Raw genomic sequence first — 20,841 nt, 5'->3', positions numbered from 1 at the left:
GTGTGTGTGTGTGTATACAAACGTATATATAAAAATATATATATACATACATATACACACACACACATATATTATATATATATATATATATATATATATATATATTATATACATACATACATACATATATATATATATATATATATATATATATACACAGACACACACACACACATACAGCCCTGTGATGAGGGGGCGACTTGTCCAGGGTGAACCCCGCCTTCCGCCCGATTGATAGGCACCAGCGCCCCCCGCGACCCCATATACATATATATATATATATAAATGTATATATATATATATACTCATTAGGGCTGCGAATCTTTGGGTTTCCCAAATTTATCGATTTTCTCGATTCAACGCGATTCTCGATTCAAAAACGATATTTTTCCGATTCAAAACGATTCTGTATTCATTCAGTACATAGGATTTCAGCAGTCTGCTGACATGCTAGCATAGTAGATTTTTTAAAAAAAGCTTTTATAATTGTAAAGGACAATGTTTTATCAACTGATTGTAATAATGTAAATTTGTTTTAACTATTAAACGAACCAAAAATATGACTTATTTTATCTTTGTGAAAACATTGGACACTATTGTTCTTTTTTTTTTTTATAAATGTTTAATGATAATGTCAATAATCACTGCTATGCTGAAATTATAACTAATATTGATACTGTTGTTGATAACATTCATTTTTGTTTCACTACTTTTGGTTTGTTCTGTGTCGTGTTTGTGTCTCCTCTCAATCGCTTTGTTTATTGCAGAGTGTTGCTGGGTCAGGTTTGGTTTTGGAATTAGATTGTGTTGTTATGGTATTGCTGTGTGTTGGTTTGTTGGATAGATTTATAAAATAAAAAAAAGAGAATCGATTCTGAATCGCGATTCGTATTCGAATCTATTTTTTCCCACACCCCTAATACTCATATATATATATATATATATATATACATACATACACACACACATATATGTATATATATATACAACTAGATTTTCATTAAAGTGAGCAAAACCCAGAGGACTTCAAACTTGACTAAATAGAGGAAGTAAAAGTTGTAACACAGTCTTTGTATGTGCAGACAAAAATATTTTATAAAGTTAAGAGTTGTGGGAGGCCAAAACACGCCACCTAATTATGTCACGCCACACAGGTAAGTAGCAACCTGAAGCAGTGACTGGAACAGAAGCAGCAATTCCTCTCTTGTCAGCAGATACAAATTGTCTCTTTTTTTATATATATATATATATATATTTGTCTGGACACCAGACTCTTTTGCTAACAATCAAAGACGACATGATGGACTCAATCGATCTCCCCTTCCAACACAGCTGCTATACATAGGGGGCCACAGCAGGTACTTAAAAAGAGGGGGGTTTTCATTATCGGAGGTATAATCAGATTCCTCCTAATCGAACCGTCAAATATTCTGACTATTTGAAGACAGCTCTGGTTTAATGCATTATAAAAAGTTGCAACTGTGTTTGACTAACAATGTTTTGTCTTCTTTCATCCCTCCATGCTACCCCAGTTGCTATAGGTTACCTTGCAGGACGCCCAGACGTGCCTGCCTGTCTGGCTTTTACTACAGCCACCAAGTCTGCCAGTGCATTCCCAACTATATGAAACCTGAGTGGAATTAGCCAATCACAGAGGAGCAGGCGTGAACGTCTGCAGGGAGAGAGAGCCCTTTCATGGGTGCTAAACCTTGGGAAACTTGTGGCCTGATACAAGAACGCGACAAGGAGGTGGAGCAAACAAATGAACACTTATTGGATTACAACACACCTAACAATGCTTCCGGACACTGGGAAAATGTTTTGTCCCATGGGAGGATGGAGTAAGTTCAGTGAAAAGAGGAGGAAATGAGATATGGGTCTCACAGTGTCCATGCGCGGTTTCTCATCCTGGAGAAGTGTCAGGAGGGCATACAGGACCAATCTGCTTTCCCGGCCAGTGTCGACGCCTGCTGTAACGTGCTGGAGCAAGCACGCCCTCAACGCACTCCTTGAAATGGAAAGTGGAAGAACATAATGACAGAGCAGACTGAAGATGAAATAAGCCCAAGGCAACTATGCTGCGAGCTTAGACCAGATATGACACTGCCGCCTGAGCATGAACATGACAGTACCAAGATTCCGTCACTTTCTAGTCTATAAACTGTCCATCTCAGTTATAATCTCATACTTAGTCACTACAAACAGGTATATCCGTTATAATCTTAATTTAAATGCTCATAAGCAATATTACATGTAAATATCCAATTTCTCCATATTTAAAACACTGCCATTTACAAGATGGAAGTATCCATAGTTGTAAAATACTGTATTTAAATGCAACACAACTCAAGTTGTTTTAATAATTCCCCTAAACTGAATGTTTGTTGCTGCCAACACACTAAATGGTTGGGCTTAAGTCCGCCACAAAACTTTAATGATGATTGGTATGCTCGTACTTAATATTTGAAGGTATGAGATGTTTTGAAGTACTTTTTTTTTTCAATTAAATGATCTACTGAGAATATGTCTGGACATTGTTTATAATCATTTTAACAAAAGAATCACCCCCCCACTTAGAATTTGCAATTACACAAGACAAACTGGCACGCAGAGACACGCAGTCTGTGTGAGCCTGAGGCTACACATAGTGGTCCATTTTCCGCTTTTCATTGAAGCCTCCTAATAATAATAAACAAAAAGGGCCACAAGAAATTCACTGCGGATCCACTGTAAGTTAGCTGTAATGGAAACCTTGAGAGCATTAGTACAATGTGAAATAGGTTTTATTTTCTCTCCAAGAACAAATATAAACCAAGTTTCAACAGTCCCTTGTATAAGCAATTGAAACTCTAATATTTACAATATAGAAAATAAAATAAATACAACCCGTTTCCGGCAAACAGTTAAAACTGTGGTACTTTGTGACTGCAATGTATCTTTTCATTGATGGAAGGCAAGACAGACAAGAGGTACATTTTTCCAACTTGGTCAGGCTTGTTAAAACAAAACGACAAAAGTCAATGTGATTTTTATGAAATGACCTGATCAGTTGGAGCACATCCTACAAAATCAGAGCAAACAGTCTCTTATGTTTCAGTTGAGCGGTTGAATGCACGCTGACACCTAGTGGCCGCATCAAGATTTAAGTGATCTGCGCATAAATTATAACCTTAAAATGAAAGCCTACCACAGCAATTTAGACTCAGTCTAAGCAATGCAATTATTTGTATAATTTTAAAATAGTGTAACGTTGCAGTTAATGAGAAGAGTGCAAAATGGGAAAGCGTGTTTTATGGCTCACTGCTGGAAAAAAAAAAAAAAAAGAGTATCCTTTGTGGCAGTTATGTCATTGCTGTCAAAAGTCCAGTACTGACCCAGGTGAAGCATCTGGAATCAGTGGTGTGGTTCCAGAGCAGGCACTTCAGTACAAGATGTTCTGCAAAAACTGACTGGAGTTCTGTTTTCTAGGCCTTTAAAGGGCTGGCTATTTTCCATCGTACAAAAATGTGTCACCACCTGGCAAGTCCATGTCCTTATGAGGCTTGACGAATCACAATCCAACCACCGTTCGTAGAGGTCCACGGTCAGTTCCGTCTCTGCCAGTCAGTTCTGCAGCCACTCTCTTAATCAAGTCAGATAATTCAACTATTCCCTGCAACACAAAAATGACAAATATAAAAGTTTAATTGACTAAGATGGTTTGGTTTACACAAAAAATGCAGAAAACCTGCATCTGCTTAAGAAAATTGTGATAAAACATACCCATATTGCTCATTTATAACAAACGTCACACTCACCCTCGTCATCAGAGTCGAAGCCAAAGAGGCTGGAGCACCGTTGGAGTTTGAGATGATTCTGTAGCTCCTTTGCACTGCTGTATGTAGTGAAGCAGTTGGCACACCGCTGTCTTTGTGGCACAGCGGTGGTGATCCTATTCTTTTTTGGCAAAGTGGTCATATCAGACGAATGGATGAACGACACCCCCTGCCTTCGTTTCGGCATAGTGGTATACTTTTCGTCCAGATAGGCTGTGGGAGGTGCTCGCATGTGCTTCTTTCCATACTCTGCCAAAGTGTCTATGCAAAACGTAGACATTTCGTCCTCGGTTGGTTTTAGAAAGTGATGGTGCTTGCTTCCAGCCCACTCAGGTGTTTTGTTTACATGTTCCTGTCCACCAGCAAAGCTCTTCACTGGGTCAGGCTTTACTTCTGTTTTCGACTCAGTGGGTAATTGTGTGGAAATGTTTTGGACTAAATTTGGATGTTCACTCTGAGCAGTTTTTGTTTTACTTTCTTTAAGTCCCTTGATAACTTTGTTTCTCTTAATCTGGACATCCTTTGAACTGTTGTTTTTTTTGGAGGCAGAAAGTGAGTTTTGTGGGTTTTTAGCATGAACATTTGTCATAGTAGAACTGGTGCTTTCACTGGTCGCAACTAAAGGCTCTTCCTTTGACTTTCTTTTCAAATTGTGACGGGTTGCTCCATCAACTTTCTTTTCACCACCCTTCTTCCAAATAAGTTTTCCTTCTGAAGACCGTGATTTCTTTTTTTTAATGGCAGTGTGCTTTTGATGGGCTGATTTAGCAGTGGCCTGAGGACAATCAGCAGGACTATCTTGGCTTGAAAGTGTTTTTTCTTTGTTTCCGTGGTCATCACCAGAAGTCCCGGCAACATCAACGGCTGCATCAACTTTTGGGACAACAAATGTTGATTTGGCAACTGGGATTTTCGACTCTAAACAAAGACTTGTCTGTGTTGTAAGCTTTTGCTTCTTTGCCTTGCTTGCACCTGAAGAATCAGTGGCTTTTGCAGCACAAAGCTTCTTCAAATTATGCAGAATTAATTTGTGTGAGTTCTCAGTGGCGGATACTGAATTCTGAGCTGCCACAGTTGAGGCTTTGTCTGATGACTTATTTTGTTCAACTCGATTGCTCTTAGTGTCCTCACTCAAAGATTTTTTGGACACTGACTTAAGGTGCGAGATTTCTGTTGTCTTACTGGAATCTTGGAAATGCTTTTCTTTAATTTCTAACTTGCTGCTAACTCCAACAAGGCGGGCTAGGGGATCCTGAGGGGTGTTGTCCTTTGGACTTTCACTGTTTTTGCCTACAGTCTTGTTTTCATCATATGTTGCTTTCGTTGACTTTGGTGGACGCCCTCTTTTTCTGGGGGCTATTGTATTTACACTGACCTGTTTTTTATTGAGCCTATGTCTCAGTTTGTCCCTATGTCCAGGGAATGGTGATTTTAGGGTGTTCGCCACCATCGGGTTAGCCTTTGTTGTTTGCCCTTTCCTTACCCTCAAATTGAGACGATAATTGGCTGGTGATGTGGTGCTTGCCTTGTTGGAGAGATTCTTTAAAACATTTGAATCCTTAGACTCTTTCCTCACATTCAGCTGCTGTTTTACCACAAACATTTTAGCATCGGGAGGAGGAACATTGACATGTTTTTCCGTTGTGTTATGAGATGCATGCCCCCTTAATTTACGCGTGGCCTCTTTCAAAGTTTCTTCCGTAGTCATGGTTGCAGCATTTGGTTTATCACCATCTATTTTTTTCACCTTTGTGCTGTTAGGCTTGTTTTCCGTTTGCAGGTCCACGCTCTTTATTGGCTTGGTGCGTTTGGAAGCATAGTGCTCTCTTTCGTGAAGGTTCAGTGCCCATAGACAAATAAATAGTTCAGAACAACCGGGAAAGCAGCACACTGCCTGCAGTGGACTGTGCTTTCTGGTATGGCGCCTCATTTCCATTCCGCTTTTGAATCTGGCAGTACAACCCAGATGAAGACAAGGATGCCGAGGACAGAGAAGATGTCTTTCCACATGATGCTGAAAATGTTCAAAACTCCATAAAACCCTCATACATATACTGCATTTATTGTTTGCGACTTGGAATGACAGCTCCAGAGGTTTGATGTCCCCGTAGTGACGCTCCAGAGCATGGTAGAGGAGTGCAACACGCTTTTTAGAAAGATCTGTAGACCAATTGCATCCATCTGCTGGACAATGAAGTTTCTCTAAAGGCTCCTCCTTTTTCTTTTGCATTGTTTTCACCGTGTCCTTATTTCTATTATTTTTAGAACATTCCAGATGTTTTCTCTTTTGAACTGATGGCAGCGAGGAGCCACAAGTGTCTGGCATATCATGGTTTCCCTTGCGCTCACCTGCTTTGTCTTTCTTGACTTGTGGTGAAGGTGGCTGCATTTCTTCAGTTTTTAAAGTTGCCTGTTGGATTTGGTCATGTTGGCGCTTTTTGTCAAGGTATCCATTTGACCTGTGGGCAGGAGATTTGCTTGCTGTGCGTTTGTCATTTTGTTTGTGTTTTTGTATAGACAGACCGTCACCTGTTTTTTTCATTGACCGCAAGCTTCTGGATTCTGATAAATGTCTTACTGTTTGGATGACTGTTTTGCTACAGACAGGAGGCTTCCTCAGTTTCCTACTTTTGTGATTGCCCGATGTCCTGTTGGGAGCTTTAGCTTTGGCAGAGCTCTTGGGCGCGGATAAATCTTTGGTTTCGGACACATGCTCTTGTTCAGCTTTGTTAATGGGACACTCTTTACTTCTTTTTAGCTTTTCAATATGATCAGACAGGTGCATCATTGCCAGGAGGTCATCTTTGAACATAGTTCCACAAAACATACACTCATCCTTACGGAAATGGAACATTGCGTGAACAACTACACGTCTACCCTTGAAAACCTTCTGACAAAATGTACAGCAGTATTCCAAACTGGATTCCTCCGATTCCACTTCTTCAAAGTCCTCATCATCACCACCATCATCTTCAACGGTGACTGAGATTTTCTCTTCTTTACATTGCATAGATGCAGAGGGTGCTGGTTCTGGCACAGTTCGACTGGAGGTATTGGGGATATTGTGATTATTTTGAAGCACTGACATTGATACCTCGATGGGAGCTGCTGTTGTCTTTTTATGATTCTCTGTGTCTTGAAGAGGTGTAACAAGGGGAAACTGGGTGTCCATCTCTGTTTTTAAGGTAGATATGTCATTTACATTGTTAGAATGTGTGTGAGTTGCATCCCTCTGAACATCTTTGGCCTCAATACATTTTTGGCCATTTTCAGAATGAGAATTAAGTGACTTTAACTGTTGTTCCCCATCTATGCTTACAAGACCTTCTCCATCTCCAGTGGTTGGAACACTGATTCTAGTGGAAACCGGTAAGATCTGTTCAGTTCCTTTAACCGGACTGCTTTGTGGATTAAATGTCTGAGAAAGCTCTGTGTAAGCTTGGGTTGGCTGCTGAGTAGCTTTGTCTTTTGCTGGGCTTTGTGAAGCAAAAGTCACCTTCATCTCAACAGAAGGTTCTTCGTACAGTTCTTGGGATGTAGCCACGGTGTGTGGGATTGTATCTGTGCTTTGAGAGGGAGTAGTAGTACATAAAAATATTGATTCTGTTATTTCGACAGATTTCTGAGAAGGAACCACTTCTTTATTTTCCCCATTTTCTGTGAGCTCTTTTGCTGATAATTTGTTTTGTGATGTTAGGGGTTCCAAACTTGTGACACCACTTGTATCAGCATTATCTTCTTCACAAAGCCCTCTCTGTGGTTCTTTCGGCGGACTACCATGCGCAGAGGAGCGTGTAATTGTTGATACCGACCCATGAATATTTGACCCGTTACCTTTTCCTTTTTGCCCCTGTGCATAACAGTGTAACTGTTGCACAAACATAGCTAAATCCCTTGCTCTGAGGATGACCTCTTTGCCATGCAACACTTTCACTGGTTGTGACGTGTCAGGTATCTTTACTGTAGGTTTATAATAAAGCATCTGAGGGTAGCCTTTCTGTCTATTGCAAGTATCTTCATTAAATGTTCCCATCAGCTCATTGTCTGGTAGAGAAAGCTCCAGGATTACTTGTGGAGCAGAAGATGGTTTAACTGAGTCTGGATGTAATTCCGGCTGATGCGTGATACAGGAGTTTACAGAAACTTTGGGTTTTGAATTATTTTTGAGCTGACCAGATTCAGGTTTTCTTAAAGAAGATGACTGGTTTTGTTTTTTACGCTTAGACTCTTGCAAAGTAGCAGAGTCTTCCAGTAACCATTTGGGTTTTTGAATTATCCGCTTTGGGGGATTTTTGTCAGATAGTCGGGTAGCTCGTCTTAGTTCACCATTGGCGACGTCAGGTATCCTGTCTAGCTGCCAAAATGAACGTCTCAAAGGTTGAGATGATGTTCTCTTGGTATACTGTGGGCCGTGGTTACCCTTCTTTTTCACAGCGCTGTCATCAGTCAATCGGCCAAACTTTAGTCTTTTGGATGCTTCTTCGATGCTACCTTCTTTATGGTTCCGTTTATTTGTTGTTGTTTTGTCATCTCGCTCTCCTATTGTGGTGCTGGAAAACTCTTTGGAACAATAGTTTGTGATCCATTTTTCTTCCACAATTTCTTCTAGGGCAGCATCAACCACCTTCTTACTCATCAGTTTTAAACAATTGGTCCGCAAAGTAATTAGGTTCCAAAACTCAGGGTCAAAGTAAAGGTCCTTCTTCAAGACCTGTGTGAAAAACAAACACATATTGACCTTTATTGTTATACAAGGATGTGGATATTGCAATAGTAAAAGTTTAAATCAAAGTGGTAACATTTATATATCTAACAGATCTACCTGAAGGGTTTCAAAGCGGATCTGATTACTGACAGGGCTGTGCTCAACGGGGTACTCCTGGTCTGGAAGCATGTAGTGCAAATACACCATTTTGTAAGCCTCCAGGCTACGCTCCATAAAGAAGACGAGGAGCGCACATGCCCGACAAACTTCAAGATCCTTGTGAAGCAGGCCAGCAATTGTTTTATAGATCAGAGACTTGGTGACAGCATCACACGGTAGGCAAGACTTCAAAGCATTTGCACAAAGCTCCACACAAAACTGGAGGCCATCTTCGCCCAGCTAGCAAGACAAACACAAAGGGCTGTAAAACAATCATGTACATCAAAAGATCTCAACTTTTTTGATCTGGATAAAATGATGATACAGTTTGATCTGCTCCATTCTCACCTCTTGCAGTACAACTCTGATGAAGGGGAAGATTGAGTTGACATTGGTGGCGCAAAGCATGAGCTGACGGCTTTCTTCAAAGAAAGCTTGCTTGGAAGTATTCAGCCGAGTGTGGAGTTTGCTCCACACAAAAACGAGCTCACTGAACAGGGACAAAAGTGGTTGATTTGAAAATAATGCTTCATGTGAATACAATTTTAATAGAAAGGAAGCTATTTCAAAAGTTCCCACCACATATAGTACAAGTCTCCCTGGCAGAGCTTTTGAGAGAGAAACATCTGGCAGAGTGCAAGCAGCAGCTCATTTGTTTCCTCGTACTCCAAATTACAGATGATGTGCACTGCATCTTTACTGCTGAGGTCAGCCAGCTGAAATAAAGATAATTCAACTTAGAACCAATACAACCAATATGGTATGGATATTTGGCCTACAATTGACATTTTGATTCAAGGATGGCACAACGTCGCAATGACCAGCAAAACTGAGAGGCTCCAAAAAGCCTATCTAATAAGTAAACTATACACTTTGCAGACTAGCTAACAAGATGAGCTAGTGAAAAAGACCAGTGAAACATCAATGATTTTGAGTGTGTGTTTGGCAACAGTTCTAGCAAAGAGTGGTTGTATGACCAATTTTTTCACCACCTCAAAACGAAATCCCTGAATATGAGAAATGTTGTATCATTTAAGCAAAAATAACACTTACTGCCCTCTGAACTTTTTATTGTTTATGCAATGGCAGTATTGGTAAACTTTTAAACCAGTAATGTTTTCTTTGGTAGACATATATACAGGTTTGTATAGCACACAATTTATGTTTTTATTTGAAGTACATGCACACTACACTGTATTGTCTTTATTCAAATTTGCCATTCCTCATACTTACAGGAGTATCGTTTATCAACGAAATTCCTGTTTTTCCAGTTCTCTTGTATCTTGGGTGTCATATCAGAATTAATGACAAAAACTAGCTGCTTGTATCAATCGATCAATCAAAGTTTATTTATTTAGCCCTAAATCACGAGTGTCTCAAAGGGCTGCACAAGCCACAACGACAATCCTCGGCTAAGATCCCACATCAGGGCAAGGAAAAACTCAACCCAATGGGCTACAATGAGAAACCTTGTAGTGCCTTTTGAAATAGTTTGTACTAATGGACAGAAACCCAAAACTTAAAACGTTTTACTTTCTGACTCTAGTGTAGTCAAACCTTGTTTATTATGGTGTAATCTTTATCAGACAATTACCATATTGTACAAACACAGACAATTTTTCCAATAATAACGAATGTAAATAAGGCCGTCCTAATCCATTGTATTGAACCTAAAATTTTCCGTTATAAGCGCTTTATTACAGTCTTTTGGCATGTTTACTTGCGCAAAGCTGGATAGCGAGTTAACATCTAAATGTCCTAAATTAACCAAACAAGGTTGGTATTTCCATTTAAGTCAATTAATTTACAAAAAAGTAAACATGGTAGACTATAGGCTACTAGGAGCTAGAAGCTGCACAACAACTAAGCACAACAGCACACAAGCTAGACAGATATACGTAATGTGTCCTTAATTTAACAATTTTGCAGTATACAACACGACTTTTGTCAATATAAACAAGTATCAAACAATTATAGTTGCATATTACTAACGGATGAAGTCTCCAAGGCAGAAGCCTATTAGAAAATTTCCAGTAACAAATATATCGTTCAATTTGGTGCTTCGTAAACGTAATTTAAGATTGTGGCCACTAGGTGTCGCCAAAAAAATTGCCACTTCGCTTCAGCATATAAAACAGCATAATTATTTTCTAGGCACCAGCATTCAAAAATCTAAACAAAAATAAAAAAATGTATTGAATAAATATAATTTTATGTGGAGAAAAGGCAAAAAACAAGTAACAAAAGAAATCAATCAGTTAAAAATAAGTATTACTTTTCCCTTTATTGAAGACTTGTTGATTAAGACGGTGAGAAGCAGAAAAGGAGAAAGGGAGAGTAGATTGTTTGAAGGGGGATTTCTGATAAGGACTTTAGGTATCAAGAACTTTACTCCCTTTGCAACATTAGCTTCCTTCATTTGTTTCTATCCAGGATGGAAATAATTTTGTGGACTTTTCGCCAGTCCATCCTGGCGAGACCAGCCACAAGCTAAGAGTTCTTTATTGAATTTAATAGTGTTTCTTACAGTATTCATCAAAGTGCTACTAGCACTTGCAACTTTCTTTGGCCCCAGAGTTGCTTATTTTGCAGTCACACTCAAATGAGTATAACGAGGTAAGAGAGGCCAAATCACCAATTGCATTTGATTTTTTTTCGTGGGTACACAACTATGCGCAATGACACAAAGAATGCGATATTGTATCTGCATTTCCTTGTATTCACATTCATCTGCAACATTAAGTTGTACAATAACAATTTTGCAAAAAAATTTCTTAAAACTACATTTTTTTTCCCCCTCAAACGTTTAGGCTTTCCTCCGGGCTTTATGCGATATCTGAATATGAAGATAAGGCCAACATTGCTTATTTGTAGTAAGAACTAACACAATACAAACTATCCATCCATCCATTTTCTGCCGCCTGTCCCTTTTTGGGTTCGCGGAGGTTGCTGGAGCCTATCTCAGCTGCATTCTGGCGGAAGGTGGGGTTCACACTGGACAAGTCGCCACCTCATCGCAGGGCCAACACAGATAGACAGACAACATTCACACTCACAAATCCAGACACTAGGGTCAATTTAGTGTTGCCAATCAAACTATCCCCAGGTGCATGTCTTTGGAGGTGACAGGAAGCCGGAGTACCCATAGGACACCCACGCAGTCACGGGGAGAACATGCAAACTCCACACAGAAAAATCCCGGGCCCGGCATTGAACTCAGGACTACTCAGGAACTTCGTATTGTGAGGCACATGCACTAACCTCTATTCCACCGTGCTACAATATGCACACCACAAATTGACAACATTTTTGCACCCACCTCTTCACGCAGTCGATCGTGCTGCGATGACTTGTAAAGCCATGTGAGGTAGACCTTAAGGAAGAACGAGTGTTGCCCTGTTGTCGGATGTCGAATACAATACTTAGCCAGGGCTAAAGCCTCTGTGACCCGTTCACAGGATAAAAGGTAGCGCACTCGTAGCTCAAAGAACACCGGGAGCTCAGAGCTGAGGCATACATCCACTGAGGAAAAGCAAAATCAAAAGAGAGGAATGGGCTTTCCGGTGTACTGTACATACTCCAAGCAATATTTCTGTGACTTTGAATCATTAAAGTTAAAAAAAGGCACATTAATGTATATTTTTTTACACCAGAGACATCTAACAGGCAAAAAAGAATGTAATCGATAAAGCAAAGTGAGATGCACAGCACAACTGAAGGCTGATAAAAAGGTAAACAGCTTTTGTGGTGCATTTTGTACAAAGGTAGAAGGGGAAAATAAAAATGTAATCAATTATACTTATTTGTTATAGTTGGATACAATAATAAATATCACCCACCTTCATCCTGTGGTAAGTTGGACTCACTGAGTATTGCCTGCAAGGTTGTACTGGCCCAAGCGCCACCAGCCCGAACCAAACGGTCCACCTGAAGTAAGTGAGCATTCTGATACCTTGCGAGGGCCAAATGACATTCCTAAAAGAACCCCAAAACAATGTCAGGGATATACAGTTTATCAACTCAATTTGAATAAAAAAACAACAAATGCAAGAAATACACTGTTATATGCTTTTTAAACACAAAATAATTAAATCTTTTTATGTAATGCATTTCACTGATCTCGTGCACAAAACATAATTATTTTCTATTCACCTGGAATGTATTACGGAAGCATATCAGTGGCTCTTGGAGGAAGTCTTTTTCCTCAAAGAAAAGCAGCAACTCAAACACACTCCTGTGAGGAGAAAAACATTTATGAAATGTGATAAAGCCCATGATTTTGGATTATTTTGGATTTTCTATGGTCAATTGGAGTCAAAGAGGTCAATCAGGATTTTTGCTGCCTAGTCTAATCATCTATGAGTGAGATCAGCCAGTACCAATGCTGATAGCAATCAATGCTAATATTAAAAATGTATTTATGGTGAATGCTATTGACAGTTAAACAATATTGACACAATATCTAAATTATCTCCAAATGTTTGTTTATTATCAGGCATGTGAGCACCCTTTGAGGAAAAAAAAAGAAGAGGAAAACAAATGAAAAAGAGGAACATTTCTATTGGCACGAAATGCAGCCACGCAAGCGCTGTACGAAAATTTTGAAAATCAAGACAAAATTTCCTGCAATTGGGTACATTTTCATACTGTATTTTACCTTTACGTTTTTCTCATCTACCAAACTCTTTTGGCGGCTGTATCTTTGACACTTACATGTCCCATGTAATGTACCACAGATTTTGTTTTTAATAGATAATTGACCAAGATTATTATCACAGAAAATATCATGTAAAATTCTGTAACATGTATGCAAAGCACTCAGAAAACATTTCCCATTTGGCAAGTCTATCCTATAACCATGCGCCCCTCGGGTAATATAATTCCGGTGACCTGCGTTAAAATCCGTCACACCTTCTCGTTGGTTACTAATAAATGCTCTAGAAGAGACCTATTTACTGGCGGCCTGCTGGCCATATCCGGCCCACCAGAGCTTTTATTTGGCCCGCCTAACATCACCCAAATAGGCTTGATGAAACCATTAAACTAGTGTTCATCATGTATGCGGTACTCCCGACACCCTGCAGAGGGCAACAGAGATGCAAATGTCTCACTATGAAGCAGCAGTGAGTTGAGTAGAAAAAGACTAAACCCTGGGGGGGGGGGGAAAAAATCACTGAAAATTGCACAAATCGGACTTTAAAAAACAACTGTACATCAAAATATGAACGTTTTACTCTGAGGAAGTGCTCTAGTCATTGTTTTCTGGCGGACTTTTTAAGAGACGGACGCACTGTTCCAGACAAGCAGCAACAATGGTACCATAGAAATCCAACGCGTAAGCTTCATGCATTTTGTTTGTGGATAAAAGAGAACATTTTGTTCCTGACATAATCAAACTTCTTGTATGTGTTGGTACACGATAGTTTACAGTACCTCAAATTCAAACTGCACTTTAAAATATGGCCATTATAATAGGGCTAGGCGATATATCAAGTTTGTAAGACATAGATATTTTGAAACAAGATATGAATTAAGAAAATATCGTAATATCGAGATAATTAATTTCAGGTTAAAATGACCAAACACCGCTTATTTGTTGTGTTCCTTGTTCTCCCCTGCTCCTCACTCCCTCTCATACCATGAATTGATTAACGTGGACCCCGACTTAAACAAGTTGAAAAACTTATTCGGATGTTACCATTTAGTGGTCAATTGTACGGAAAATGTACTGTACTGTGGAATCTACTAATACAAGTTTCAATCAATCAATCAAACTCTCATTGGCTACCAAACCTCTCCCCTTCCTCCTTCCAAGACTTGCCTGCACTATAAGAACATCCATGATTGGTTGGTTGTTTACTATGATGAGTCACGATTGGTTGACATTAGACCAATCAGAGGCAAGATAGGGCGGGTCGAACCAGGAAGGGAAATCACAACAGACATCCCAAATGATGACGAGAGAGTCATAGGAAAGAAGAGCGATTTATATATTAAAAAACTAGTGGAAGATGGCAGAGGAATTCTCTTTAGATTTTATTTTTAGCGATGTAGACCATGTCCAGGAAACCCACAATGCGTCTACTTGGCCACATTTTGATAAATGTATGCGTCTGGATAAAACATTAATTTGAGTTGTTTACCCTGTAAGCCCAAATCCAAACTGTTTTCCAGGTGCCAAGCCGGGCATTTTCACACGAGAAATGCTGCCAAAAATGTATTATTTGCACAGCTATGTTATTTATTTCACGTACAAAGAATATTTTTCTATTATATTTATGTTATGTAATTATATGCTACTTAAACAGTTTATTTCATGTAAAAGTTAAAGTTAAAGTACCAATGATTGACACACACACACTAGGTGTGGCGAAATTATTCTCTGCATTTGACCTATCACCCTTGATCACCCCCCCCGGAGGTGAGGGGAGCAGTGAGCAGGAGTGGCCGCACCCGGTGCTGTTAATACCCATCTTGACTAACTGGGTTAATAAAAGTGCCACTGACTGTTTACAGTACAGTTGTCATTCACTTCAATTTCAGTAAACCTCGCTCAAAAATTAATATCTTTATATGTATACTTCGACCGGAAAATATATCAAGATAAATATTGAATCTTGAGTTTAAGTAAAAATATATCAAAATATACTTAGGGTGTACCCCGCCTTCCGCCCGATTGTAGCTGAGATAGGCGCCAGCGCCCCCTGCGACCCAAAAAGGGAATAAGCGGTGGGAAATGGATGGATGGATACTTTTTTGTCCATATCGCACAGCCCTACATTATAAGATACAAAATTAGATTTTTAAAAACTCCACAATGTGGGTCACCGCTTGCTTTTTTCCACATCACTGGTGAGAAGCACTGATGTATAAGAGTAATAAAAGAACACAAAAAATAATTTACCATTTGAAAGTGTTGTTTAGTAAATGTTAACTTAAAATAAAAGTATTATGCTACCTAGTAAACCAATGACACTTTGTTTACTGCAGAATGTTTGTGATGACAAGCAAAAAAAACTAAAGAACTTTTGGAGGAAAACACATTGTTCTCTTTACCCCCACCAAAACATACCGAAAAAAAGCAAAACAGTGGCTCTAAAACCAGGTATGGACCGTAGCGTGGGTTCCCTTTACTGTTGCACCTCTAGCAAACACAAATATAGATATGAACAAAATGACAGTTGTCTACTGTTAACATGTGTTACCGCGATCAAACATGGTGGAAATGTATTTTACTGCAGTAGTAAACAGTCGGGATGCTGTACTCTGTATAATCCTCTACGAGACAATCAACTTTGATTAAGAAAACTATTTTAGCTAATGGTGATATAAATCGAGATCCAATTATATGAAAATATTAGTTGGGATAATTTTTTTGCCATATCGCCCAGTCCTATGCTGGGGACCAAAAACAAATACAGTGTCGGCCGGAGAGGATCAGTGCTTGCGACTTGAAAATGTAAGTCACCGTTCACATACTTTTTCACAAATCGATCAATTGGCTCATCTCTAAGTGCAACGCGTTGGGAAGTCGAAGCCGTATTGGAGCAATGGAATACCCAACGAGTTGACCAAAGTTGACATGTAAAGAAATGCGCCTGGTTTGAGGATGACCATGTACTTACAAGGCCAAACTACTGAGTGTGCGAAGCACGTGATCGCAGCTTGATGTGAAGGAGCTTGAGGCCCGAGCAAAGTGGCACAGAGCCTTCTCAAGGATCCTGAGCCGAGGGAGTGGCATCTGCCAGCGAGAGACACTCTCTTCCACCAGCTGCATGGAGATAGAGCAAAACAAAAAGGGGGTTGAGAAATACCACAACAGTGGATGAGTGTTGTGCTTATAAAATATGTGCTTTGTAAAGACAATTTAACATTGAGCTTAGGGCTGGGCGATATATCGAATATACTCGACATATCGTGGGTTTGTCTCTGTGCGATGTAGAAAAATACTATTTTGTGAGTATTCGAGTAAACGTTCTCACGCAGTTGTTTTTAGGTGCGGGCTTTACACCAAAGGCTTTTCTCAATCTTTCTTTTGTCTCCTTCTCACAGAGAGATAAAACAAGCGCACCTTGTTACATACGTCACATACTGTCGCGCGTGCAACATCATATGCCCTCGCCGAGCAGAGAGGTAGCGGCATGGGTAAAGTTAGCCGTGGCAGGTGGTGCAAGCTGAGCAGTGCGAGATGTAAGAGAGAGAGAGTTGTGAATCTGGTAACAAATGGAGGAAGAAGAATTAATACCCAAGAAAAACAGCACTCCATCGTCTGGCGGTGGTTTGGCTTCAAACAGACAACCGTAATATGTCAAAAGCGCTGCTAAACAAAGTAGCCGCACTACTAATTCATACTATCATTCGAAAAGTCACCCGCTAGAGAATAAGGAGTGCTTGAAACTCCGCAAGTCAACATCTCCGGTCGGTACCACACCATGCCAAAGCAACCAGCACTGACTCAATTGAGCCTGTGGTCTTCCATTTCAAGATCAACACCGTATGAAAAAAAAAAAAAGTCAAAAACAGAAGGACATAACATCCGCAGTAACCTGCCACGTAGCAAACGCCATACACTAATTGATTTCCTACTATGCAGCTAATTTTTATTTGACAGTTTTTTGAATATCTTGTGTGACATCATGCACAAAAGTGCACTTTATTTTTTTTAACTGTAGTGCCGTTCTGTACAAAAAGTGCACCTAACTTTAGTGTTGTTTTGATGTGTCATCTTAGTGACACCATGCACAAAAATGCACTAATAGCTCGTTTTAAAATGTCTCTACAGTCTTGCACTTTCTGTTTTGAAACTACATGAATGTTTGTGCCACTGCTTAATAACTGTTTAATAAAAAACGTTTTGGTAAAGTGACTTAGTTGTGATTTCCCTCTATGAAGGAAAGTTTAAAATGAGCATATATTAATGCAGTATGAACAAGAATGTTTTAATGTAGACACATAGAATCATCATATTGGTGTGATTATATGCATCATTCAAGGCTAAGGAAAAATATCAAGATATACCGTATATTAGGGCTGGGCGATATATCGATATACGCGATATATCGCGGGTTTGTCTCTGTGCGATATAGAAATACATTCTCACGCAGTTGCTTTCAGCTGCGGGCATTACACTACAGGCTCTTCCCACTCCTTCTTGTGTCTCCTTCTCACAGACAGTAAGCGCACCTTCTTACATACGTCACATCCTGTCACGTCATACGTCACATACGTACAAGCCCTGGCGGAGCAGAGGTAGCAGACTGAGTAACGTTAGCTGTGAAGCTAGCGAAGCCGTGCGAGTGGTAATACGAGAGAAGGAAGGTGCGAATCCGGTAACAAATGAAGGAAGAATTAATTCCCAAGAAAAACAGCAGGGCGTCCATCGTCTGGCGGTGGTTCGGCTTCAAGCGGGAATATGTCGAACAGACAACTTTAATTTGTCAAGTGTGGGGCACAAGCGTCGCTACCAAAAGTAGCATAACTGCTAATATGTCGCATCATTTGAAAAGTCACCTGCTAATAACTGTTTAATAAATACAGTTTTGGTCAATTGACTTAGTTGTGATTTCCTTCTCTGCATGAAAGTTTAAAATGAGAATATATTAATGCAGTATGATCAAGAATGTTTTAATGTGGACACATAGATTCACCATACTGCTGTGATTATATGTATCCAGTGTTCATTCAAGGCTAAGGCAAAATACCGAGAAATATATCGTATATCGCGATATGGCCTAAAAATATCGCGGTATTAAAAAAAGGCAATATCGCCCAGCCCTAACATGAATGTTTGTGCCACTGCTTAATAACTGTTTAATAAACACAGTTTTGGTAAAGTGACTTAGTTGTGATTTCCCCCTCTGCATGAAAGTTTAAAATGAGCATATATTAATGCAGTATGAACAATAATGTTTTAATGTAGACACATAGAATCATCATACTGCTGTGATTATATGCATTTAAATTTTCCTGAAGGAATTCTCCTGAAGGAATCAATAAAGTACTATCTATCTATCTAAGTGTTTATTCAAGGCTAAGAAAAATTATCGCGATATATATCATGTAGGGCTGCGAATATCTGGGTGTCCCACGATTCGATTCAATATCGATTCTTGGGCTCACGATTCAATAATTTATCGATTTTCTCGATTCAACGCGATTCTTGATTCAAAAACGAGATTTTTCCGATTCAAAACGATTCTGTATTCATTCAATACATAGGATTTCAGCAGGATCTACTCCAGTCTGCTGACATGCTAGCAGAGTAGTATTTTCTTTTTTTTTTAAAGCTCTTATAATTATAAAGGACAATGTTTTATCAACTGATTCCAATAATGTAAATTTGTTTTAACTAATAAACGAACCAAAAATATGACTTCTTTTATCTTTGTGAAAATATTGGACACAATGTGTTGTCATGCTTATGAGATGCGATGCAAGTGTAAGCCACTGTGACATTATTGTTCTTTATTTTTATTTTTTATAAATGTCTAATGATAATGTCAATGAGGGATTTTTAATCACTGCTATGCTGAAATTATAACTTTTATTGATACTGTTGTTGATAATATTCATTTTTGTTTCACTACTTTTGGTTTGTTCTGTGTCATGTTTGTGTCTCCTCTCAATTGCTCTGTTTATTGCAGTGTTGCTGGGTCAGGTTTGGTTTTGGAATTGAATTGCATTGTTATGGTATTGCTGTGTAGTGGTTTGTTGGATTGATTAAAAAATTTAAAAATAAATAATAAAAAATAAATCGATTTAAAAAAAAATTTGAATCGATTCTGAATTGCACAATGTATTCGAACTGATTTTTTCCCAAACCGCTAATATCGTGTATCGCGATATGGCCTAAAAAATATTGAGGTATTAAAAAAAGGCCATATCGCCCAGCCCTAATTGAGCTTTCATTTTTTTAAATAATGATTCTAAAAGAGTCCTGCTTAAACGGACAAGCGGCTGCTACACGAAATGGCAAGAAGCAAAAGTTGATTGAACTTTTTATTATGCAGCAAGGTAAGTGTTCGGCAGTCATTACGTTTCTCCCTTTGACGTCTATAAATAAATAGAAAATTAAATATGACTAAAGCTATTATTGCGAGGATAATTGATCTTCTTCATTCCAAAAACAAAATCAATGACTTGGCCAGATTTCAAAGTTTGTCTCGGATGACATTTTTTTTTTTTTATGATAATGCCAATTACTAATTGATAAACAACCAGCACTTTGACAGTTTAATTGTCATCTAATTAAATCCGCAAATATAATCCAAATGCAAAATAGTGTCACTTATTAAGCAACATAAACATCAAGTCTTACGAAGTTTGCTAGTAAATTCGTGCTAGCTTTCTCGGGCGAGCAGCAGTGTTAGCACGCTAGCTTTTTAAAGCAGCCATCGTCGTCAACATGTATTTACAATTATGCGAGAATACAAACACTCTTTTTGAAATTATATTATTTTATGAACGTGGTAAATACACTAAATATGCTAAGAAACATAGCATTAAAAAACAGCCTTCCAGTTCTGGGGGAGGGGAGGAAGCTAACATTATTGCTAACAACCATCGACAACACGAAGAACGTCGTCCTCGGCGCCCTACCTCACAATAGTCGAGGCAGAATCTTTTGCTGTTCCCTCGCAGCTCATCACTTGAGTAATGACATATTAATGTCTGTAACTGTTTCTCTAAGCCCTCCGCCTCAATCCCACTGCCCTCCTCCGCCATACTGGCTGCCTGGCCTCCCTCGTAGCTGCCAGCCACACAACAAACACACACATGCATTGGACACTGCAACGGAAGCCCTGGCGCTTCATTCTGACAACGGCGTGAGCCGCTGTCAGTTGAGCGAGGCGGATACACATGATTTTCACACATGCCGCTGAGAGGTGACTATACTGTAGCAAATCGAGCGCTCCTGCATTTGACCTGTTAACAGTTTTGGAAGATTAGTGCTTACCAATCATTTTAAAAATGATATATTTATGAAATATCAAAATATACTAAACATTCTGAGAACCACTTTTTGTATCAGTTTTAAGTAGTTTTTATAAAATAAATGTTTTTATTGAATTTGACAGGTATTACAATGTACAATAAAACAGTATTAGTGCTTACCAATCATTTTAAAAATGATATATTTATGAAATATCAAAGTATACTAAA

The 20,841-nt window shown here is 39.1% G+C and overlaps 2 protein-coding genes across 4 annotated transcripts in view; one reads left to right on the top strand and one right to left on the bottom strand.

Annotated features, from left to right (window-relative positions):
• The window catches only part of LOC133544242 (vascular endothelial growth factor C-like), a 40,287-nt gene extending 37,765 nt beyond the window's left edge, over positions 1 to 2,522 (top strand). For both annotated transcript variants that reach the window (XM_061889397.1, XM_061889396.1), the window contains one exon: positions 1,533 to 2,522. In XM_061889397.1, the coding sequence (XP_061745381.1) occupies positions 1,533 to 1,644 (112 nt within the window). In that variant the 3' untranslated portion in view covers positions 1,645 to 2,522. The remainder of the gene's footprint in view (positions 1 to 1,532) is intronic.
• A 243-nt stretch (positions 2,523 to 2,765) lies between these two features.
• LOC133544241 (zinc finger protein 654-like) lies at positions 2,766 to 20,462 on the bottom strand. Of its 2 annotated transcripts, XM_061889394.1 has the most exons (10): positions 20,278 to 20,437; positions 16,305 to 16,450; positions 12,832 to 12,913; positions 12,519 to 12,654; positions 11,999 to 12,201; positions 9,259 to 9,395; positions 9,028 to 9,169; positions 8,638 to 8,919; positions 3,798 to 8,526; positions 2,766 to 3,652 (listed from the first exon to the last, which is right to left on the bottom strand). In XM_061889394.1, exons 1-10 carry the CDS (start codon positions 20,401 to 20,403, stop codon positions 3,642 to 3,644), a joined length of 5,994 nt encoding a protein of 1,997 aa, XP_061745378.1. In that variant the 5' UTR covers positions 20,404 to 20,437; the 3' UTR covers positions 2,766 to 3,641. The 2 variants fall into 2 exon arrangements, with proteins under 2 accessions (XP_061745378.1, XP_061745379.1); XM_061889395.1 differs by lacking the exon at positions 16,305 to 16,450 and having other exon boundaries at positions 20,278 to 20,462.
• Between the last annotated feature and the right edge of the window lie 379 nt (positions 20,463 to 20,841).

Source organism: Nerophis ophidion, linkage group LG27 (genome assembly GCF_033978795.1).
Source record: "Nerophis ophidion isolate RoL-2023_Sa linkage group LG27, RoL_Noph_v1.0, whole genome shotgun sequence".
NCBI lineage: Eukaryota > Metazoa > Chordata > Actinopteri > Syngnathiformes > Syngnathidae > Nerophis > Nerophis ophidion.
This window is presented reverse-complemented; position numbering and strand designations above follow the sequence as displayed.